Source organism: Genypterus blacodes, unplaced genomic scaffold (genome assembly GCF_046128005.1).
Source record: "Genypterus blacodes isolate CSIRO-AG114 ecotype Tasmania unplaced genomic scaffold, CSIRO-AGI_Gbla_v1 ptg000072l_1, whole genome shotgun sequence".
Taxonomy (NCBI): Eukaryota; Metazoa; Chordata; class Actinopteri; order Ophidiiformes; family Ophidiidae; genus Genypterus; species Genypterus blacodes.
Window position 1 is genome coordinate 2,611,624 of NW_027466882.1, and position 25,127 is coordinate 2,636,750.

At 39.9% G+C, this 25,127-nt stretch overlaps 1 protein-coding gene across 7 annotated transcripts in view; it reads right to left on the reverse strand.

Moving 5' to 3' along the window:
• Positions 1-790: 790 nt before the first annotated feature.
• phf14 (PHD finger protein 14) overlaps positions 791-25,127 on the reverse strand; it is a 68,814-nt gene continuing 44,477 nt past the window's right edge. For 2 of the 7 annotated variants that reach the window (XM_076157249.1, XM_076157247.1), the window contains exons 15-16: positions 23,288-23,324; positions 21,714-22,598 (exon numbers count right to left, since the gene is read on the reverse strand). In XM_076157249.1, the coding sequence (XP_076013364.1) occupies positions 23,313-23,324 (12 nt within the window). In that variant the 3' untranslated portion in view covers positions 21,714-22,598; positions 23,288-23,312. Of the gene's footprint in view, positions 5,550-6,736; positions 6,859-7,347; positions 7,411-21,713; positions 22,599-23,287; positions 23,325-25,127 lie in introns of those variants that run through there. The other 5 variants (XM_076157250.1, XM_076157248.1, XM_076157246.1 and 2 more) reach the window with 4 other exon arrangements.

Below are 25,127 nucleotides of genomic sequence, written 5' to 3' on the forward strand. Positions count from 1 at the left end.
CAATTCCTTTTAAGTGAAATCTTACTTGGCAATAATAAATCTATTTCCGATTTTCTACAACTTACAAATCTCTGGGGAGCTCTGGAATAGTGTCTAATGTTCAAAAACATTAACAGACTAATATTATTTCCAAAAACATGGCAGCCTTGGATGGAGCTATATTCTGAGCTGGTAAATGAATTGAATCAGATACGTCAGAAGTGTATTCAGAGCTGCACCACATTCAGATGATGATGTCCACACCTGTTAGACTGCAATAACTGTGTTATTTTAATTGTCCCAAATTTGGACTATGGGAAAGGTGGACTGATACACACCGACACCCACTGTGTTGTACTGATCAAAACCATATATGAATAAAGTATACATACCGGTGATGTAATGAAACTGATAAACACGAATATGAAACCTTCAGATATAGTGCCATCATGCTAAATTGTGACTTTTCTTTCTTGGCTGCAACAATTTACAGAACCCCTAAGCAGTGCCCATCCAGCTTTTTAACAGATCTCTCTGTTATGTTTCAGTTTCTTTATGCAAAATATGACATTATTTGAAATTGTGATTTTAACCTACCCTGATAATTACATTACATTACGATCATTTTTTTATAATCAGGCAGATATCAGAGGAAGTGATATTCAATCGACTGTATGGCTTTATAAAACCTGTTAATGCGCTGACTAAGATGTGACAACGCACATTAGATTTTGTGATATAATATAGACACAAATTCAGTGTACAATCTTTTTGTATTATTTCTACTATTACTATATACTATTAGTTCCATTGAAAAATGAAATGACTAAACTCAAAATAGATTGCAGGATTGCCGAACACCAATAGAAACACAAGCAAAACTACATGTCCACCATTGTATATGTTCAACCAGACATTCTGTGCATTAACACCAATATCGACAGTCCCAGAATGCTTTTTAAAACAATTTATGATGTAACCACAGACTTCAGCAACCAGTTTGTATCAGTATGTTTGTGAATAAATCATGCAATACTTCAGAGATAAGATAAGATCTCTACCATTAGGTCTGATATCTGCAAACAAAATAATGTGGACATTTAAGATGTCACCTTCATATGAGATCATGTTAAAATGTTTCAGCCTGGTTGATTTTGAAGCACACTGAAGAAGCAAATAGTTACGAATAAAATAGTAACACCTGCATGTCCGCTCAAACGGTTTGTAATGATGTCTAAGAACGTTCTATCCATTATTGCCTTCTTGTTACGGTTAGGATTTTTTCCCACAAGCATATCTCATACCTCACCCTTTTAGAAAAATTGGTTTCAAGCATTTTTTTATTATTCTGTAGCTTTACGAACATTACATGTGATGACGTCTCTGAAAGCCATGAATATATTTCTGGCATCTGTCAAAGCATTTGCGCAAACTGAATTTGTGTGTGACCTGAGTGACCAAGTCACATGTACAGTAAGCCCGGACGTCTCACAACACACGCAGCCAAAATAAAGGAAATTGATGAAAGGGTGAGGTGATATGGTGGATCTCTGATTTGGCCCACAGTTTTCATCTTTCATAATTCTAAGTTGAGGTTAGGGTTAGGGAAGGACCACAACAAAAATGCAGCTCCCATTTCATCTTGTAATGACAAGTTGTACATCGCAACGTTTTTGGTCATGCCTTCACCAGATGCCCTTGTTATCACAAACAGCATTTATTGTCATTGGTCTACAGCTGAGTGCAATGGTCAATGGCATTACCATGAGTAATGAATCCATAACAAATTTATGATGGCGAAGAAAACCAGAGCACCCAGAGAAAACCTATGGAGACAAGGGGAGAACATGCAAACTTTCGATTCAAATCCAGTGGGTAGACAGGACGACAGAAAACGAATCTAGCTTTCACAATGAAGCTGACGATGAGAGCTTTGAACTCAGGTTGATGATGTTTGTAGGTAGGTCATTAATTGGTCATTGGCTGTTCATAAGATCGTTAAATCTCTCAAATTAGTGTAAATTGTATGAATGGGTGTACACAATGAAGGAGTTGACAGAACAAAGTTGCTTGAGAATTTTCTATCTATATACTGTATTTGTTCACAACATGACAGTAAGAAAAAAAAGTTGAGAATGTTGAGAAAAGCAACATTTACCACCAACAAAGCTGACAAATGTTTACAAAAGCAAGCAATTTACAAAAATAAAAATGCAAGAAAATCACTCAAAGTATGTGAAGACTCGAAGTCAGTTCAAAAGCTGTGTAAAAAAAAAAGTTTAAAAGAATGAGTCAGAAATGCAAAATCAATCATAGCATTTCTTCTGTCGCTGAGAAAGATGGCTGAGAGGGGCTCTGCTTTATTGCTGCCAGACAACATTGTTATTGACAGTAGCTGTCAAACATGCTGTCATTAGGTCAATCAGTTACATAGCTTCATGATCAGGACACTGCCATGCTGTCCAATCTCTGTACACTTCTGCCTTCAGAAATTTACATTACAGTGCCTGGCAGGTCTGATGGACTTCTTCACTGTAGTCATGAGGAAATCCATCAGATCAGTTCAGTATTTGCTAGAAGTTAGGCACTTGTCAAATGACAGAGTGCATGACACTCAAACAAACTGCTTTACCTTTACAACAACAACTGATGACTGCCACCCATTTATCACTGGGGTGAAAAACGTTTAACGGGTTAATTAGAGCTCAGGGTCAGAGGCTGAGACACTTCACATACACAACAGCAGCAACATTCACATTCTTACTTCATACAGTGTCATAGTAATACAATACACAATAATCAGAAAAACTCTCTTAAAACAAAATAACAAATTAAGAGTTTCAGAGTATACACAGTACAAGTTTACCAATAATCAATTATTCTTTGAGTAAGTCGGCACAAAAACAAACACATGGATGTGTGTCCATTTCAAATAAATACTGTACACAGTCACACTACATATCTACCATTGGAAGCCTCCAAAAGCTTTTCTACATGAAATGAACATACAGATCTGAGGAAATAGATTCCATGCATTGCAAAACTGACAAACACTGGGTATGAGTAGTTATCAAAGGACTGGTCAGGGGGCAGTACTATGAAGTGAGACTAAGGGATAAGGTAGGTATCTAACTTCAGGCTCAAATCCTCCACAAAGTTGCCTCACTTTTGTTTTCTGTTGCCACATTAATTTGTACTCCACCGCAAGCCTTGTATGAAATAGCTCATGTTGCAGCTTAGTCAGGCTGAAATATAAAGCACCGGCAGATGACCGGATGAACTACTTTGGAAAATACTGTCACCGTTCCTGTAGGATCCTGTTTACATATGGTTTGGTTACAGGTCTCTCTGTAGGGTGGGGCAAGGACATTTAGATACTGGCCAAATCCAGGTGGTTTCCCTGAGAATATTTTTCAACAACGCTATGGATTCTTGGCGGAGGGCATACTCTCTTTGTACACTTCTTACTTGGTTTGCTGGCCATTTTGAGCTGCTGGGATTGCAACTACAACAATGATAATGAGAATAATGCTTAGTCTAAGACTCTAAGGTATTTAACTCAGGCTGTTCAACTTCTGTTTTGTAAATTAGGTCAAATCAAATCCAGCTTTATTTTAAGTGCATTTGACATGAATGTCTACATACATTTTACATACAATCATAAAAAATAGGGCAATACACACGCACGCACACACAACCAAACCTTGGTGTGATTGCACAAAGATTTCAAATACTGCCTTAGCTGAGCCTTACTAGCTCAGGAAAGCATTTCAGAGTGCACTGAGTAATAAGGTACATGAATTAACTTACGCATTTACACGATATACAATTCTCTGGCATTATTTGCAGCAGTGGTGTTGCTTTTGCTTTTTCATTACAGCTTTATAGCTGTAATAACAAAGCTAATGTAATTCTTTGCTCCTCTGACGTGAAATATAGTGCACGTGACAATTCTACCATAAAGTCGTCTTTGCAGACATGGCCATATTTATGGGAGCATGTGCATCACCACATTAAAAAAGCCTGTGTTAACAAAGCGTGTTGATTACCAGCAAGTGATACCGATTAAGCCTGATTGCGGTGTTTAGATTTTGTTGAGCCAGCTAACGCAAACAAGGCCAAGGTCTGTTAAGCTGCCTTTTAGTAGAGCCCCCAGGAGTCGAGTCACTCCAAAAAGACAAAGTCGGCATAGTGTTCTTTCTGGACACATAACCAGCAAAACAAAATCAGAAAACTGCACTGGTTTGACTGCTCCCAAATGCATGCATATAGGGCCTGTGTTAGGGAATAGAGTGACATATGAGGGCAGAATGTGACACTTGTCATTAACCCAGACAGTCCAGCTGGCAGCTGTTGTTCTGACAGCCTGACTGTGGGTCATGAGGGACATAGAGAGTACGCTGGGCTTCATTCTGGTGTCAGTTTAACTGTCACTTCAAGATATAGAATGAAGAAAGGAAGACTCTGAAAGGCCTAAAGACACTGAAGACATATGAAATTTGAGCTCTATCACTGCTTACTATACTATTATGTTTCTACTTCAGATGCTTCATGGTAGCATTACTGTACTGCTATACCTGATATACCACAAACATTTCTTCTGTACACAATGACTACATAACAACTTTTCTGAATACATACATAGCCTTACTTAACTAAGAAACACAACATAACATCATAGCAACACGGTGATTCGGTTGCAATTGGCTTCAATCAAAATCACTGACTACTCTGATGGGAGAGCTAAAGAACACAGCACTGTCCTAGTACCATTGAGAAAAAAACGTTTGCTTATCTAAAAGAATTTATATGTATGTTATATACAAATGAGCACCAAGAAAGACTGAAAAAAATGTAGTCAGGACTGGGTCAATAGACTCATTGCCAAAGCTCATAGCACTGTTTTCAAAGAGTGTAAGGATGCCTGTGCCTGTCAGATCACCAGACGTTATAAGCCATCAAACTCACTGGAAATCCACTGGAGGTGCAAAATGAAAGCTTTCATCTAACATTAAAACTACAGGAATCAATATCTTACACTGATCCTTAGACAATAGATGAAACCTTCGACTGAGTCAATACTAAGTACACTTCTAATCAAATTTCATAAACTTAAATTCTTCCCAAATAGCAGTTGAATATACTCACCTAATTATTTAATAAATACGGAACTTCACTTTCAAAAGTCCACAGATCTTGATCACAACACAGATAAAAGACACTTTCCCGCCCAGAATCAATCAAAACAGACAGACGATCAACCATGTTCCTAAAAGCGATTATAAGCAAGTACGAGTCAACACATAAACAAAACGTAGGCTCAAAACAACACATGAGCACTGAGATACCACATCTTACATTTTTTACAATCCCACTCAATTTTATTTAGACAGTTGTTGGTCCAGTTTGGATCAGACGTCGCTGTAGGAGGGTTGAAGGTGTTGTTCTCCAGTCTGACCCAACTCTCAGCCTTCAAACGCCTCAATTTGCCACTCTCTGTCTCTAAGCCAAAGGTCATCTCTGTCCCAAGGTTTTATGGGAGGCGAGGTGGCTGCCTGGGCTCTCACAACCTGTGCAATGCAAAGATAGAAAGAGTCAGGTCAGCACGCCTCACACCTGACCAGCAACCCGTATAACTTAAACGCTGCTACAAATGAATCACAGATATTCTTTCATTAAATCAGGTTTCCCACTTGCAGGAACAGTGTCTTTTTCGGTTTAAAATTACATAGAGAAGATGTAAATTTAAATAATTCAAACATGTGTTTTTGCACCTTGTTTCTTCTTTGAACTCTAGTACATTTTGCTGTATTAAGTAGTGCAACCATACATAGCGAAAAAAATGGAAACCGAGTATTACTGTCACAAAATAATTGTTTTGAGAAATAATTGCAAAACTTAATACATTTGTAGCATGAGAAGAAAAACTACAGTCAAAGTTTGTTCAAACTGCTTCAGTTCTGAAAACAGGAATGATACATTTAAGCCTTAAACAGGATTAGCAGGGTCAAATAAAACAAATTAGAATTACTGACTTACTGACTCCAGCATGACAGTTATTTTCTCACATTTTCCCTCCATAACATTTACGTCTGTTCGATTTCTTTCTGTTAAGTGTTTTTCTCCTTAAAATCTGTGTGGGATAAGCTTTATATCGGTTGGCATTATGGAAAACCATGATGAAAACGTGTTGCATTTAAAAAATGGCTGCTATGTTACAATTATGTTACAATTGTGTTGTAACTTAATTTTGAGTTCTAAATGTACGTTATAACATTGATTAAAAATTGATGGAAGGACAATATACGATAATGAAGGGAATTGTCTTCAATCAGGATCTAATGAGAGCGGAGATGGTTTGGGTGAAAAAGACTCATCACATGACAACATGCTGACAAGGTGCCTGCTCTCATTTAGATTTTTTTTCCTACAGAATTCCAAAGTCCAAGAAAAATCCTGTTTACTGGATGCCTGAAACATGAAATACTGAAAAAGGCCCAGAATAAATTGTGCTATTCATTGTGCCTTAATGGACTGTGCAAATGTATGTGGCAGGTCAATATAGGGGGCCTATGGAAAAGATACTCTCAGCCCACTCGCTCTGCAGAGCCAAGGCGGCGAGGGCCTAATGAAGACTGAACTTTAATCATCAGGAGGATACGGCTGCCTCACATGAGACAGTCACACTCACACAAACAGTGCATGTCTAATAAACCAACGCCCGTTCCATCACTGAGCCCAGCACGCATTTTCTCACCTCACAAGGGTTTCGTTGTCACCTGGTCCTTTGCAGGTTGTACACTCAGTGCTTGTGTCGTCGCCTTTAGGTTTCTTCTGCATTGCACTCTGGCGTTGCCTGCGCTCCCGTGGTGCTGGTTCCTATGGAAACATGGCTGATTAGAAGGGCTGTAAGAGCTCTTGTTATCTGGATGTAGAAAAAATAAAATGTTAACTTGTAAAAAGATAAAGAACACAATGTTGCAATATTTCATGAATATAATTCAAAAATCCCAGTGGGTTCATTACAGCCAATGCAAGAAGTGAATTTTCTGGATTAAAGATTTTTGGATTTATCACTGTTGAAGATGAAATAATGAGAGGATCCATCAATCAATAAAATACCACACAACAATTACTTGATACTTATAAACATATACATGATATATATACACACATATATACTCACTCTCTCTCTCTCTCTGTCTCTCTCTATGTATATGTGACAAAATGTTTACAAAATTTACTGAGAAAGCGCAAGCCAAGAGTGAAAGACATTAAGCTACTATTGTTAAGAAAATGCGAGTGTGTTCACTATGTATGGTAGAAATAATAGTATATAATTAATAGTACTAGAATCAAGTGACAAACCTCCGTTTTATCCTCTTTGTCTTCACAAATGGGCAATCTCTTCCTCTTCTGCCCTCTGGTTCTCTGTGGAACAAAAACATGTTTAATTTAAGTAATGCTCATAATCAAGAATTTCATCAGTTTCTTAGGATTGGGGGAGTCATCCTAAACATTCTAAAAGCCAGATTTACTAAGCATGACGCAAATTACAATTCAGCCCTGATCAGGTAAATGCGCACAGCCACAACCAAATTGAACGCACCGCGCCACAACTTAAGATGCTTCTCTCGACTGTCAGGAAAGCAATAACAAAATTGCCTCTTGGTTTGGAAATATGATGATAAAGCGCAACACAGAATAGCTTTCAGCACCAGGGACAGCGCATTTGATAACAGACAGTGAGATCCCGGCTAGTCTAGTGACCCTGCGCTAGAATGAGGCAGAATCCATGAAATGCAGCGTGGAGAGAAGTTTTGCCGCTGCAGGGATGGCATGGCTTTGCTTTGTTGTTGGCTCCAGATCATATGCAAGCTCATCCAGTAACTGGAGTATGGCATGACTTGGGAGCCTGTAGGTCAGGGGTGGGGAACCTCCGGCCTCCGAGCCGATCCGGCGATCTGGCCCACCCGGCCACGATTCGGCCTGCCCGATCCGGCCTGCCCTGCCCGCGACTCGGCCGTCAGATCGCTGTGCAAACTTCGGGGCGCGTTTTGTGTTCAATCGCTGTGTTATCGTTCGGTAATTTAGTATGGCCCCTGAGGGCTGATGACAACTTTAAAATGGCCCACAATAGGAAAAAGGTTCCCCACCCCTGCTGTAGGTTATGCCAAAAAGTGATATTCTATTCAGAAACACTCTCCTTTTGCAAATGTACTCCACAACGCTGACGATGTCTCCTATTAAGAATAACAACCGCTACCACTTCAACAGTCTAAGTCTGCAAAATAGCTAACAATTGCTTTTTAAAGACAATAAATCACAGACACAATTGGTACCTTTGCCGCAAAGGTGACCAGCCATGATGAATCAATTACAGCTACCCATATACATACATTTCCACTCTCTCTACCCATTTTGTTGTGGCTTAACGTCATAACACCACGAAATGCAAATACATTAACCCCAAAACACACACTTTAGGGTTGCTGCTTTTCTCTTATTTTACCAGTGCCCCAGTGTGTCACATTAGTTAACTAGTAAATTTGGCCCTAAATATCAAAGCTCGAAACGATTGTAATGAATATTATTTGGAACTGATTTGAGCTCTGGGTTGGGCTGTTAGCATCCATTACTTTGCTAATTGATTAATCATCTTATTATTTAAATTATGGAAGTATGCAAGTAATCTTTACTATTGTGTGCTCTGAATATATGAAAATAATTGTCTTTGTCTTGCTTTAAGAGAGAAGGAGAAATTTATAAAGCAAATTCCAAAGCCCAACAAATAATTTCGAAACAAACCCCAATTCCAAAAAAGCTGAGAGCGTGAAAAGTACATATAAAAAATATTTTTAATTCCCGTCTCTTTTTATGTATAGTTAATTGATAACAGTACAAATGCAAGATAATCAATGTTTTAACTGACCTAAATTTCATGCTTTTTGTAAATATACACTCAATCTCAGAGCAGGTGACTGCTGGTTAAGGATAAGCGTAAACATGGTAGGATTATTACTCAAGCCGGCTTGAATGACACGGAGGTCGCCAAAACTAATATTGAGTTGGTGTGCACATTGGCAAAAACAGTTTACAGACTAGTTTTCTCTGGGCCCCTCCCCAATCTGACCAGGTGGTGTCCAAAAAACAATGTGGGCTTTACAGATAATTGGCAGACTTTCTGGGGAGGACCTGGTCTGAGAAAATGTACAGGGTACTCTCAGGTACTCTTTTGCCTAAGGTTTCTTCCCGTTAAAGGGGAGTTTTTCCTTGCTGCTGTTGCCAAGTGCTTGCTCATGTGGGGAATGTGTTTAGGCCAATTACTGTTCACTTTATATCTGGTTCCTTTAGGCTTTATTATTTGGAAACACTCCATAAACTTACATTGCTATGCATATGATACCGAACTTTATCTGTCAATGAAGCTAGACTGACAGCTGATTGGCTTATGATCATTTTGTGACGACAGAAGGGGGTGGGATGTCTGTGAATTTGATTGGATAGAAATTTAAACAGGTTTACCAAGTGGCGTTGTGTTGTCAAACTTATGTATTCTTTGAACCTTTAGCAAGCTACTAAGAAATGGGTGGCGATGGGTTATTCTGCTTTAAACCTGTTTAAATTTCTATCCAATCAAATTCACCGACATCCCAAGTGGCGTTGTGTTGTCAAACTTATGTATTCTTTGAACCTTTAGCAAGCTACGAAGAAATGGGTGGCGATGGGTTATTCTGCTTGGCCTTAAACACTTTAGAAGTGCATGATCTAATGACAAAGCCACTGTGGATAACATTACCCTGTCCTCCAGCGCCACCGTAAGGAACCTAGGAGTTATCTTTGATCAGGTTATGTCCACACAAAATTCCACATAAAACTAATTTCAAGGACTGCCTTTTTTTGCTTATGTATCATTAAACTTCCACGTCCACGCATTTGTTACCTCGAGGCTGGATTAATTCATTATCATCAGGCTGCTGGTTCTGCTTGAGGTTTCTTACCGTTAAAGAGGAGTTTTTCCTTCCAGCTCTCGCCAAGTGCTTACTGATGGGGGAGTGTTTGATTTCTTTAAATGCTCTATAAGTAAAGTGCCTTGAGATAACCTTTGTTGTGATCTGGTGCTATATAAATAAAGTTAAACTGAATTCTAAATTGGATGCATGCAACAAATGACAAAAACATTAGGACAAGGGCATGTTTACCACAGTGTTGCATCATAGTATTTCCTATTAACAATGCTCAGCAATCATTTTGGAACTGAGGACACTAATTGTTCTAAACTTGAAAGCTGAATATTTTCTTCATTCTTGCTTGATATAAGACCACTGCTCAACAGTCCAGGCTCTCTGGTCTCGTGTTTTCCACTTAATAATGTTCATATATCGGAAAAAGGTGTGGGCTGCGGGTAGGCTGTTACACATACAGAATGTGGCTTAGCATTGCCTTAATGAAATAAGCAGGGACATCCCTGTAAAACAGTGGTCTCCAACAGGTCGCTCGAGAGCTACCAGTAGCTCGCCACCCGTTTCTGAGTAGCTCGCGAAAGGTTCAAAGAATACATACCACGTCACTTGGTAAAGCTGTTTAAATTTCTATCTAATTGATATCTCAAATGCTGATTGAGTTGTACTGTGGGATAAGAGCATGCTGATGTCAAGTGAAGAGGAAACAAGCAGTCTGACTAAAGACAATCTTATGATTGACTCAGACAGTGTGCACCAAGATGTTTCCTGTTGATATAGACAAACTGATAAAGACTGTGAATGACAGGGACAAAGTCCTGCTGAATCGCCAGTAAACAAGACAATGTCCTGGCACGCGCAGGGGAGGTGACCTCCTGTATAAATACTACTACTTGAGCTGTTGAAAAATCAGTCAACCCAGACTACATTGATAACCTGTATCATTGTAACGGACTTGGCTCCTTGCTGCAAGGAATAAGTTCAAACCCAAGTGTTCCAAAGTCTCTGTGCCTGAAGAGAAGAATTTTCTTAACAGACATCCTGCCCCCTTTTGTCACAAACGATTATAAGCCAAACAGCTGTCAGTCCAACAAATGACGCTGCTGTCATGTTTGGTTACATGACACCATAACATTCAGCTAGCAAGCGCATTTGACGATGACCGCCCCGAAAATAGCCCTGATAAAAGGCAACAAATATACTTTTTTCATGTGTGTGTGTCTCATTTGCGGCGCGGATGTTCACAGTAACTTTTCACGGGACTTTCCGGCTGCTAGCAGGGCGTGATGTGTCATTCCCGAAGGAGCCGGCTCAAAGACCGGCTCTTTTAGGTGAACGATTGGGAGCTGGCTCCCATCTGAGAGCCGTTTTAAGTTTATCTGCAACTTAATACGAGACAGAATGAAAGGATGGTCTCTGTCTACTACAGGTACTATAGGTACAGACGCGAAAAGATGAGTGACAGCTGGAAAAAAACAATTGTGACAACACAAAGGCAGAATGCAGAATTTGCAGAATTAAGCCGTCATGTCGAGCAGGGTCCACAAAAAACCTACTGTCAGTGCTTCTACAACTGTTGGGATTTAGAAGCTCCACCCAGGCTCTCAATCCAGTGTATGTTCTTCCAAACAGGAAAACACTGCAAGAACATTCCAAAACTATTTTAATTCCTTGTGAAAATAGTACTACACTCTCTGTCATCTCACTAACATCAGAACAGACTGAATGCATGTGAAGTACAGATGATATGGGAACTACAGGGAATTTCCTGAATTACAGGGAATGTGAAGGGAAATTGTGACAGTGATTTGTGGACAGACAGAAAATGTGAAATATGAAAGGTATAATATAAGTAATAACATTGTTTTGTTTCCTATGAGATTACCTTGAGATTAATATGATGTGATTAGTGTGAGCTTGGAAAAACATGCTCATGTTGCTGAATTGAAGTGCATTTTGATACAAAATGTGAGTGTTAAATGTTGGATATCAACATTTTGTAAATGTTCACACAAAAGACGCTTATTCAGCTGGTTTGGTTGGAGAATCAGCAATGTGGATACATTTTACTAATAATGTAAAACAAAAGTACCTCTCAGAGAAAAAAAGGTTGGAGACCACTGGTGTAAAATAAGTTATTTTGAGAGCATTATGTGTAATGTAAGTAATGGTATCTCCCCAGATGTGAGATACCTTTATCATGGGCACTAACACTACTGATGGTGAGATGACGCTTCATGAAGCATTGAAGCTTTCCATCCAATTGATTCACTCATGGGCCGAAGCTTCACGGTGCTTCATTTGCTCTACCAAATGGTAGGTATCAATTGTGTCTGTGCCATCAAGTGGACAATAAATGAAAAACAGTCAGCGTGATTATAATGACGCGATGGCTTTGGTGTGTGAAGCTTTGAATTGAATAAATCAGGAGTGGTTAACCAGTCCAGCTCATAGAGCCACAACACATCCCAACACCATTGCGAAGAGCCATAGAGAAGAGGTGACAGTGAATAAATCCAAATACGGGCCGGCGGTAAAATAACTAACAACTCATTCACTCACTCACTCACTCACAGAAAGAAAAAAGTACAGAAAGACAACCCATGACTTGATGGGAAAAGAGCTGGAAACAAAAGATAAAACCCACACGGGTAAAGTGCTTAAAGATGAACTAATAAAGAATGTTCAAACTGTAAACAAAGAGACCGGCCCATCCTATAATCAGACGGCCTCGGGAGACAGAGACACAACAGCGCAGCAACGCAAAACATCCAGTGTTCATCTTAATATTTTCGTTGAGAAAAAAAATCAGCTTTTGGTCTGTATTGCCAAATAAAGGCATATGCATTTTGTTTATTTTACAATATGAAAATTCTGACCAAGAGATAAATCAGTGAGCACTCGAGCCAAGCTGCATGTCAGTCGGCAAAGAGCCGCAGGTTCGCCACCCCTGCTCTTAGGGGTTCTCCAATCTTACAATGTTTGTTTCACCCAGGTACGTTTGGACCTCCACTGATACGTCTGCAGTGACATTTTGGGTCCTCGCTAAAAAACGCGCAATAAAGTCCAAACGTCACCAACACAAGCCTCAATACGCGCTTTGCAAAAATCTTCCTGGATTACTCAAACACGCTTCGAAGCCTCGACACAAAAGGACACATCTCTAACTAACACACCGCCACAGATGCTGGCTTTTGAACTTGGAGCTTTTGAACCTTTTCCTCTTTGCCCCTGAGAACTCAACATCCATTATTTATAGAAACAATCTGAAAGGCCAAAATAAAGTGTAAAGTAAATCAGTCCATTACAGATGCACTCGAGCCCAGAGAAAGAGAATTTCTGGAAGTTGATATATGGCCTAATCTTTGACTTCGTTATTAAATACGAACAATATTAAAAGTACAATGCTTGGCTTGGCATTGGAAAAATAAGTAACTACAAAAACGTGTTATGTGAGCAAAAATTTGCAAAACCCAACTAGTTAGTAAAAGTAGTAAATGGTAAACTGAAGACCAAAAGGAACAACACAAAAAGGGAGAATACAAAAATTAGACAAAGAAAAACAGAATGGAAAAAGACTGAGGTTAAGAGGAGAGTCTCCTCTTTATCATGTCTCAGACTGCTGCATGTCATAGTCTGGGCCAAAGCTTTCTGGTACCAAACCATGCAGTTCTTTATCCTGTCAAAACTTAAATTACGGCGGTTGCAAACGCCCTATATTTGAATCCTGCATGTCCAAAATTCACCATTCACCCATTGAAATGTTTGAACACAATCAAGTAAAGGAGATAAATACAGACAGGTGAAGTAAAAGCAGCATTCTTAACAGTTACTTTGACTTGATGTGTCTAAATTTATGATAGGCGTTATGTTAACATACATTTACTAACTGGACCGTAATAATTCACTATTGGATCATTTTCTATAAACAATTTATCGTAACACAAATTAATATATCTACAGCACATGGGAATACAGCCCCCACGAAAAAATTCTGTTCTACAAAAGGGGGGCCCTGCAGAAAAAGTTTGGGAACCACTGGTCTATACAAATGAAGTGGACTTGACTTGATTTGGAGAGACTTGTGTGTATAGCCCATAATAAAAATGAGAACATACACTCACCGGCCACTTCATTGGGTACACCTGTTCAACCTCGTTTATGGACATATTTAATGAGCCAATCACATACCAACAAGGTAATGCATTTAGCCTGTTGACATGGTCAAGATGACCAATGGTCCATGGTCAAGACAAGATTTCTGCTGTGACATTCGGATGGTAAGGTCAGAATTCTGCGTAAACAACATGAAAGCATCGATCTACCTGTCTCACCTGTCTCTCAGGAACCTCAGCTGTTTTGTCAATCAATTCTGGTGGACCCCAGATCAGTGGTAAAACCAATGAAAACCTGTCATCTGGTTTGGCCTGGAAAGCTTGCTAGCAAAATCATCCTTGCTGGGTCAATTGAGAGAGATGATAGAGCTGCTTGACCCCCTCACCGGCTGTGCCGTGGTCAGAGAAGGGCAACATTCCAGCAATAGAGGTGTCAGATCAATTGCGGCTAGTATATTTATTTAGTTAAAAAACATTAATTTATTGGCAATGGTTTGTCTGTAAGCAGACTGCAAAGGGTCAATGTAACAGAGTTTGCTACTGCTGATATAAGATTGATTTGATTGAATTGTCTTTATTGAAACTGGGTTTGATCAATTTCCTTCCACATTAATCAGTAAATTTTGCTCACGTATCGCTTCCTTTCTCCTACATCTTAAACTGGCATATTAGCTCATGCAGTTTTTTTGCAAATTGACCCTCAAACCATCTTTGCTCTCAAATGACAAAGACATTCGTGAATGCTTATTTGATTGCCAATTATGATTGTGTCACCTTTTACCTACAGTATTAACCTGTTTACATGTGGAATGTTTTTAACCTTTCTCAACATTCCCAGCCTTGCAATGCCCCTCTCCCAACATGTAGTATGACTATATATTATATTTACTATATATACTGACGATGGCTCCACACACAACATATAGTTTTTGTTTTTTTTATCTGTAGTGTTTTTACTTACTTAAATTCTGCACTCTGTTGCTCATTCAATATGACTGACAAGCACTTATGGTAATCCGTTTTTCATTGGACACAGACTTTTTCAACACTTTCCGGAGCGCAAGCTGGGACTCCTTGCCAGGCCACTGTGGTGTTTACCAACACGTCAGCGGAAGAGGAAGAAAAGAGGTAAACGAGCCAGTATCCTCTGCAGATCCCGCCACTACCGAGCATTTTACTGGCAAATGTTCAATCCCCGGACAATAAAATGGACGAACTACTCGCAAGGATTTCCTTCCAGCGGGACATTGCAAGCTGTTGTGTTCTGGCGTTCACTGAGCCCTGGCTGGATCCTGCGGTGCCCAACTCCGCCGTATCCCCAGCTGGATTTTCCACCTTCCGGCAGGACAGAACCACGGAGTCAGGTAAATGCACTCACGCTGGGGTATGGATGTATCAGTCTAAACAACGCACTGCTCACCAGGCCTGGAGCTACTAAATGTAAAAGTACGTCCCTTCTACCCCCCACAGGAATTCAGCTGCGCCATCATCACAGCTATTTACCAACCCCCCCCAGGCAGATAAACCCACGCGCTAGAAGACCTGCATAGGATTATCACTGGACTAGAAAATGCTCACCCTGAGGCAGCTTTTATTGTTGTGGGCGACTATAAAAGGGCTATGATGAGGAAAGTTTTGCCCAAATACTACCAGCACATCAACTTTCCTACCCGTGTTATCAGACCCTCGACCATTGCTAATCCAAATTGCGGGACAGCTACAAACCCCTCCCCCGCCCTGCCTTTAGTAAAGCCGACCACATCTTCATTCTCCTCCTGCCCACCTACAGACAACCCCTGAAACAGGAAGGACCGCTAATTCGGTTATTCGAGCAGTACAACAGCTTGAGTGAGGAATCCACCGCCATCCTCCAGGACTGCTTCGAAACTACAGACACACAGACTCTGCCTACATCGATGATGTAGTTCCAAAGGTCACTGTCAGGACATTCCCCAACCAGAAACCCTGGGTTAATGGTGAAGTCAGTGCTAAGCACTTGGCACGGTCGTCTGCCTACGACTCAGGGGACCTGGAGGCCTTGAGGAGATCCAGATGCGACCTCCAGAGGGCCATCAGAGATGCCAAAAGATCCTACAGGGACAAGCTGGAGTCTGTTTACCACAGCCCTGACCCAAAACGCATGTGGAATGGACTGTGTTCCATCAGAGCCTACAAGGGGAGGAATAGCAGTGATTAACCGCCCACCACATTTCTCCCAGATGAACTCAACACCTTCTACGTATGGTTTGAGGCGAGCAACAACACCCTCATAGTGAGGCTAGGACCAGGACAATTGCACTCTGTCCCTAGCCACAGCCGATGTGAGGAGAGTTTTCAAAAGAGTAAACCGACGGAAGTCTCCAGGGCCAGATGGAATTCCAGGTGTCCTCGAGTGTGTGCCGATCAACTAGGGGGGGTATTCGCCTCCATCTTCAACCTCTCCCTGAACCTGTCTGTAGTTCCCACCAGCCTCAAACAGACCACCATTCTCCCTGTACCCAAGAAACCCTCCATTACCTGCCTGAAAGACTACCGCCCTGTAGCACTGACATCCAGCATCATGAAGTGCTTGGAGCAACTAGTCAGAACCCACATCTGTTCCACCCTTCCTGACACCCTGAACACCCTTCAATTCGCCTACCAGCGAAACAGATCTACAGACGACGCGATCGCCCTGACAGTGCACACCGCCCTCTCCCATCTGGTGGACACATACGTGAGGATGCTGTTTGTAGACTACAGCTCAGCATTCAACACAATTGTGCCCACTAAGCTAGTCCCCAAGCTCAGGATCCTGGGTCTTAACAACTCCCTTTGCAACTGGATCCCGGACTTCCTGGCAGGCAGGCCCCAAGTGGTGAGAATGGGTAACCTCACCTCCTCTGAACTGACCCTGAGCACTGGAGCCCCCCAAGGCTGTGTACTCAGCCCCTTGCTATACGCCCTGTTCACACATGACTGTGTGGCCACACGAAGCTCCAATGTCATCATAAAATTTGTTTATGACACCACCATCCTGGGTGTCATCTCCAACAAACATTGAGACCACCTACAGAGAAGAGATTAGTGCCTTGGCAACCTGGTGCCAGGAAAAACTCTCTCTTGCTTGTATGCAAGCACCATTATGGCACATTACCACCACCAAATGTAGTGGGGTGATATTTCCAAATAATGAATTTAATTTTTTGTTTTGAATTGAGCAGTTGATTTTTGCTTGAGAGATCACTACATAAAAGTGAAGCAGTCTCGAACCTACAATACACAAGCAATAGTTGTATGCCATAATGTAAACACTGGGAAAAAGTGATAGTTCTATCTTTTCCATATCACAATATAGACACAATTACGCATTTATTATTATTAGGCGTTACAAAGTGTTGACATTTTAAAAGCATGTGCAGAAAGATCAAATGAAACTAGTATGGATGGACAGAGGTCAGCTACTGGTAGAAATATCAAATGTGCATGATCACCTGAAGCAGAGACACATGCGGCCTTGTTTATAAAACCTTGTGCAGAATCAAGACATAAACATAACAAACAACTAAAACATAGTGTTTGCTAAGCAACATGGCATAGAGAAAGAAAGAAGTATCTGATTGTTAAGACCATGCACATAAACTTCTTCGCAATGTTCCGTTTATGAATCACAACCAATGTGAAAAAGTTTACATGTGAAAAAATGTATCGATGTTTAAAAACTTGAGATGCAATTTACGTACTTGCACGCATACCAGGAGTGTCCCTGCGCCACCCATCTGTGTTCTTTGGAGGATTTGGAAATGCAGTGCAGAGCACATGAGGGCGTCTGTCACGACAGGATTTACTCGAGAAAACCTTTATCTAAGAAAAAAGTAAATCAGATATTTAAATGGTCTGATTATACAGCATATGTCCGCACATGGGCATTGGCGAATGTGCTTATATGTGGCAATATGAATAATAAATTCACACATTTAAATTCAAAATATTTGAGCCACAGAATTTACACATTTGAACCATAAATGGTACGACAGTGGAGAGGTATTGTTTGGGAGCTGGTGTTGCTTAACTACAGACATTCTGACATAAACACATTTGTATTTGCACCGTAGGACATTTTATGAGGATTTTATAAAATCCTTTTAGAAGGATTTTTTTAATAAGGATTTTTTATTAGGATTCTATACATTTTACACTAAGGAGGAAAGAATTGGGTTGGTATGATAACCTTTTTAAGTAGATTGTGAATATGATTCCATCTGTTGCCTCATAGTTGGAACCACTCAGCAGATGGGTTATCATTATGTTCCCATTGGAATTGTACAGCCCTTGACCATTTCACCATCAAACAAAAGAACCAACATTATTCCATAAGTTCTCAATTAAGGTATTGTGTCAGGTAAAGTAATATTAAAAGGGCATTAAATGCTGACAGAGAATTCAGTGCCTGCTTGGGCTCAGAGTCATTTGAAAAACACTCCATTAGCCATAGAGCTAATCACAGGCTCTCCTCGGGTGAGGAAATTACAACTACAGGCAGTTTAGAAGTCCCAGGCAAAATCAATCTTTTAATTAAGTTCATCACTGCATCTTTAACAACCATGAATCATTTCACACAGGATTAGAAAGATTAACAGACCATAGAAAATGATAGTAACTATACATTATCTTAATTCTAATAATTTCCAACTGACGGCATACATTCATATGGTATTATTTTTAACGTTTTTAGTGAGGGTGGGTATTATGCAAACTCGGATTTTTTCCTCAAAGGTTGGCTTAATTTACTTAACATTTACAATAGGAACTGGCACCTGGTTGTGCCTTTTCAGTACTAATGATAAAATGAGTTAGACCAAGGTTTGTCCACTTATTCTGCATAACAAAGCCCGAAAATCGGTTTCGGTCACAACTAGATCACAGCAGTCGAGTGAAACACATAATCTAGCCTTAACACTGTTAACACAGTAGAAAAATGTTATACTTATTACTGGGGCAACATCACAAACTGTCAATTTGATTTACTGGTAAATCCATCAGCTAATTATGAGAAATAGATCTCCCATCATCAATCTTTCAATTAATACAATCAGTATTTTCAACTGAATTGGTGAAATTGTCAAAAATGAATCACTTGAGGAAGAACAGTGAGAACGACCAAGTCCGAAACAAAGGAAATAATTATAGAAACAAAAAAGAAATAATGAATGCGGTACTGGAGCACGGTTCGAGCAGAATGAGATGTTGGTTAAATATGACAAATAATTTAACTATTGGATATGTTTACTTTGGCAACAGTAATACTTCAAAAAAAATAGATTTGGTTGGTTGTACTGTTGTTAAACCTATTAAGAGGGATATTTTTAGATGCAACTCGGACAGCGAAATTCCTACTTGTTGATGAGGATGAAATTGGCTGCTGTGATCTTTCGCCAAACACTGACCACTGATGATGTTACGATGGTATGATGTCACAAGGGAAACAGCAGAGTTTACCAGTTTCTAGGTGCAGCAGTGATAATGTCATTGCCCGTGTAGGAGACAGTGGCTCAGTTGCATGTGGTCAAAGTGGTGCAAAATGGAAAAATCTGTAGCAAAACCAAGTGGGCTGGTATTTAAAAAGAGTAGTGGAAAAGAGGCTTCCAAAGTTATTTGACGTATTTTGATGAAAGAGGAATGTAAATTCTCCAGAAAGCTATAACTAAAAGTATAGTTTCCAAAATCATGAATTGTGTTCATGGTATCCTCCTCCAGAAGCATTTTTTGATTGAGTTTTAACATGAAGTTTACCCTGTCCATCCTGAGATGAGAATACAAAGACAGCTTGTTCACGCAATTCAAACTATTTCAATGAGACAAAGAACAGTCATACCATTATATATTCACCCTTTATTGTTCTCCACATTGATATATGTGACCTAAGATGGTGCCACAAATGGCTGCCTCGGTGTGTTGGTGCGCTTAGTTTTTTGTTGATTTTGTTGTTTTTATGGCAAATTCTGCTCTGTAAATAACAGTGTATGTTATTGTTTAGATTTGCTCTTTTTTTTGCTCTTAATATGTTGATTGCACCAACTACCAAAACAAATTCCTTCTAAGTGAAATCCTACTTGGAAATAAAGCTCTTCTGATTTTAATTCTTCTGTTTCACATACACACACATCTTCCCTAAAATGGCCTTTTTTGTCACTTTTTAAGCCAAAGTTTGTAATAACTGCTTAATAAGGATCAAATGTAAAAAAATAAAAAAAATAATAATATAAAATGATATTTATATATAACATTTTATATTTATATATAAATACAAAATTGACTATAACAAAGACTGTAACAATAATCATATAAAATTAATGTCCTATCTACCATGGAGAAACACTGGCCCCCTGATGAATGTTTCCTCCAATACTTTGTGTTCTGGTCATCCCATCTTCTTGGTTAACTCTTTCTATTTGTCATATGTAAAGAAATGTGTTTTAATAGCAAGTGTGTGAGTGGCATACTGTACATATTGTACATATTATTGTTATATTATATCAAATTATTATAATGTTATTAACATTGAAAAGTTAAGCAAACAAATGCAGATTTATTGAAGACCATATCTTTAATTTAGATCAGCGGTCCCCAACCACTGGTCTGTGTTGCAGTACCGGGCCGCACAGAAAGACTGATATCAATCAAAAAAATATTTTTGTATTCAGTCTAATGTGTCTTATTTTGAAAATTTACTTAACATCACAAAATTAAGCCCAGAAGCTAGCAAAAATAACTGACAAAGGTCTAATAAGAGCCACCATTCTCCGCGCTGGAGATTACAAATGACAGTGGCCTTAAAGTTAGCTTCAGACAACAACTCTGCCGGTGTTCTTGATTAAAATCAAGGCAGAATATCCTGGGATCGCCAAAAAAGCTCTGAAAACCCTGCTTCTATTTCCAACATCCTGTCTTTGTGAAGCGGGATTTTCTGCAGTGACAGAGTGAGTGAGTAGACTGGCCATAAGGAACACACTTCGGGTGTCATTGTCTCCAATAAACCCTAGATTGGACCGGCTCGTTGCAGAGACACAAGCTCAGGGCTCCCACTAATTCAGCCTAATTGTGAGTTGTATTTTTGATGCACTTTATATTTGTTTTTATGCCAGTCGTATTATTATTATTATTATTAATCCCCCCACACCTTGAATGGCGGTCCATGAAATTATTGTCTTATGTGAAACCGGTCCGTGGCCCAAAAAAGGTTGGGGAGCTCTGATTTAGATATCTAAGACAACACAATTGATTTATATAAATGTCAATTTCACATGTATGAAGTATGGAACCGTATTCATGTTATTTAATTTAACAGTGTTTTAAAATCATCACTACATGGGTCATGGTGAAATTTGGAAATGTAAGATTCAATGGGGAAGGGTTTTGTAACTATCGTAAATCAAACTGAGTAGTGACAAGACTAAAAACTGAAGGTAGAGCAATGGTTTTGGCGCAAAAAGCCTCAGTTCAGCATTTTATATGCCCATGGCCTAAAGCCAATAACAGTTTGAAGTTTTCTCTGTTCTCAGTTGTTCATTTAGTTATTCTTTGTTTTCAGTTTCTGTGTGTTTCAGCACATTCTGCCCCTCCAAGGAATTCACACCTTAATGTGGTTGAAAGGTTTGTGCGTCTCAGTGACCCTGGGGGCTGTGTTGTCGGGGGCATCAGCCCCTGGTAGGGTCGCCCAAGGCAAATTGACCAGAAGAAAGGGCTGCATGGTCTTTAGGCTTAAGGCACTACAGTGTCAAGGTTGCCCCATGTCACCGGTCCTGTTTGTGACATTCATGGACAGGATCTCAAGGCGCAGACGAGGTGAGTGTCCGGTTTGGAACCCTAACCTCAGAACTGCTTCTCTGCTTTTTGCAGATGATGTAGTTCTGTTGGCTTCATCAGACCGTGACCATCAGCACGCATGAGGGCGATGCAGCTGGGACCTGAGGACATGGTTCACTGCTGGAAAATGGTGGAGTCCCCTCTAAGGGTTAGGAGTGGGTTACTGCCTCAAGCAAAGGTTCAGGTTTCTTGTGGTCTTATTTATGAGTGAGGGTGAGCAGTGAAGCAGATGTTGTACCGGACTGTCATGGTGAAGACAGACCTGCACCGAAAGGCAAAGATCTCAATTTACCAGTCTCTTCTTCTTTCCACCCTCACCTATGGCCATGAGCTTTGGGTAGTAACCGAAAGGCCAAGATCATGGATATAATCGACCAATGAGTTTCCTCTGCAGGGTGGCTAGGTTCAGCATTAGAAATAGGAATGAGGAGTCCAGACATCTGGAGGTAGCTCAGAGTAGAACTGCTGTGTCGAAAGGAGCCAGTTGAGGTGGTTCGGGCATCTGATTTGGATGCCTGCTGGGCAGCTCCCTTGGGAGGTTATTTTAGGCACGCCCTACTGGGAGGAGACCCCAAAGTAGACAAATAACCTGCTGGAGGGATCATATATCTCATCTAGCCTGGGAACGCCTCAGGATTCTGAAGGAGGAGCTGGAAAGTGATGCTGGGGAAAGTTTTTTTTGGTATTCCGTCTCTCACTGTAAAAATAAATCGACAATTAAAATTATAGTTCATGTATTTCTTTGTCCGTGAAGAGACGAAATGCAATTAAAAGGCAGCATCTATCCTGGTGTGGGTAACTACCTTATGAAGGCACCATGAATGCAGAAGAGTACATATGCATTTTGGAAGCCTGGTACAGAGAGGTTTGTTATATTGGGAGTGCTGACAAATAACGTAAATAATTAAAGTATAAAAACTAATCAGGAAGTGTCCTAGGCTGCACTAATTTTACAGCTAAGCCTTTACTTAGATGTTCAATACAATTCAGTCACAGTTCAAAGGTTGACAGGTTAAAGTTTCTGTTCCAGTAGGCACCACCCACTAACAAGGGATATCAGCCCCAACAGGCTTGGGTTTGTGATAGTGCCATCAGGCCAAGTTAGACCTTGTGGCCAAATGGACACATACAGAATTGTATGTGTCCATTTGGCCACACACTAGCACATACACTTCTCACAATAAATAGGGGCTAACTGATAAATTTAAACATAAAAAATGCTATCCAGGGCCCTTTTAGCATCTGGCATTGCACACCTTGCATTTCAAGAAGTGCTTAAGTGAGTGCCTTGCCCAAGCAGCTGCGGCTACAAAAAATCATTCTAACAGTGTCCTCAGCAAACAGTTGGGCCGATGGTGTCCAAATTAAAACAGAAAAACACATTACCTATACTGGCGCAGGCTCCTCCACTTTACAATTTGTCCTATCAGACAGTGTAGAGAGAGCAGAAACGCAAAACATTCATTTTTTTCTTTGTTAATTTCTCTATTTGTAACAGACACTTCAGGTTAGTAGTATTGGCTATGCCGTGTGCATCCACTGTCAGAAGTGGAACGTTCTTGTAAGTCCCAGATGAGGGGCACTGGGTCAAATATCGACAATCTAAAACAAAAGGGAAGGGAAAGACAACCCCCATCTTCAGAACCCTGACACAACAACCTCTCTGATAATAATCTTCAGTGTTTCTCCAGGGAGCAGGGAGGGGGGCTGTATATCTGAGGATCAGGGCATGGTCGCAACAGATAAGTAGGATCCACTGAGGACAGGAGAGTGGTTTTCTTTTAACTGTCAGCATTGAAAAAATATGTTACACCATCTAGGACATAGTCCATAAATTGTAGCTATTTTTTTCTCAAAGAAAAAACAACTAAGAACACAGCAAGCAGATTTGAGGCAACATGCCAAATTCAAAACAAGACAGATAGAGAAATTGATTAATCAAATTTGTGTGTTAAACAATATAATCATCTGCATTCCACAGTATTTCTCACACTGCCTGCATATACAACATTGAGGCAACAGAGAGCATCTCACTTTTTTAACAGATGTAAGAGTTGATGGGATCATCAAGAAAGGTAAGATTTCTCACTTGGTTATACACCAGTGTGCCCGTTTATTCACATACTCCAAAACACCTCAAGCTTATATTGCCACAACGCGCCCGCTTTAATACAAATATGGTGCTGCTGTTGCCATGGCCACACTATGCTCTCTTAAGGGGAGCACGGTCATGTTAACTGTGAGCAGCGTGAGTGTAATATACCCTGCCCCCACAACCCCACAGTGCATGCAAAATCCATCCTACAAACACCTTTTGGTGAATTATGTCTTTATGTAACCATGTACCACTACACAGCATTCATACTGCATGTGCAGTGTGGTGAGGTGTCAGAGAAATGTATTGTGAGTGAAGCAGATGTTCAGCAAGTTTTTTTACTGGGTTCTAATGTCTAATAATCTGCTGCAGCTGAAAATGGGAATATAGTGGCTTGTGGGAACTGTTTAAGTATTATTGATGTAGCAATGTTTTTAAGTATATATAGACTGAATGAACATTTTTCAGGACATACTGTGTACAATACAGTGTATACAGGACATATGTACATACATAACAAGTGTTTGTACCTTTCCAATTAAAAACAAATCACAATTTTCTCACAAATGAGTTTATACCCCTTAGAAGTGATAATGAATAATTGGATTGAAGTGATATTTCAGGAAAACTATATTCTTTCATTAGTATCGCCAGTGTCTTCAATCTCTGTCTTATAATCAGTCATTCAGCTAAATTAAATAGTGTTTGGTATGCTAGTGTGCACAACCCTGAACATTGACAAGAGAAAGAAGAGAATCATCTGAAATGGTAAGGAAGAAAATTATTGCCTAACCCTACCATATATGGATTATGTACTATTTTTTGACATTGTAATTTTCATGTATCATTGTTAAAAGTTATTCTTTCATTATGCAATTGTAGAAATCCCATACAAGCCTATACATCCAATAACCCCTGACATGTTCTATCCCAAGGGTCAGCAACCTTTACTATCAAATGAGCCATTTTCAGCCATTGTGGCCAAACAAAATCTGTCTGGAGCCACAAAATGTATTTGAGCCTTGTAATGAAGGTAACACAGTCTAGTAAGTCAAAATAAGTCAGCATTGTTTTACCACATGTGACTAAATGTGGCTACATGTGGCTAAATATGATTATTTGGTACTTAAA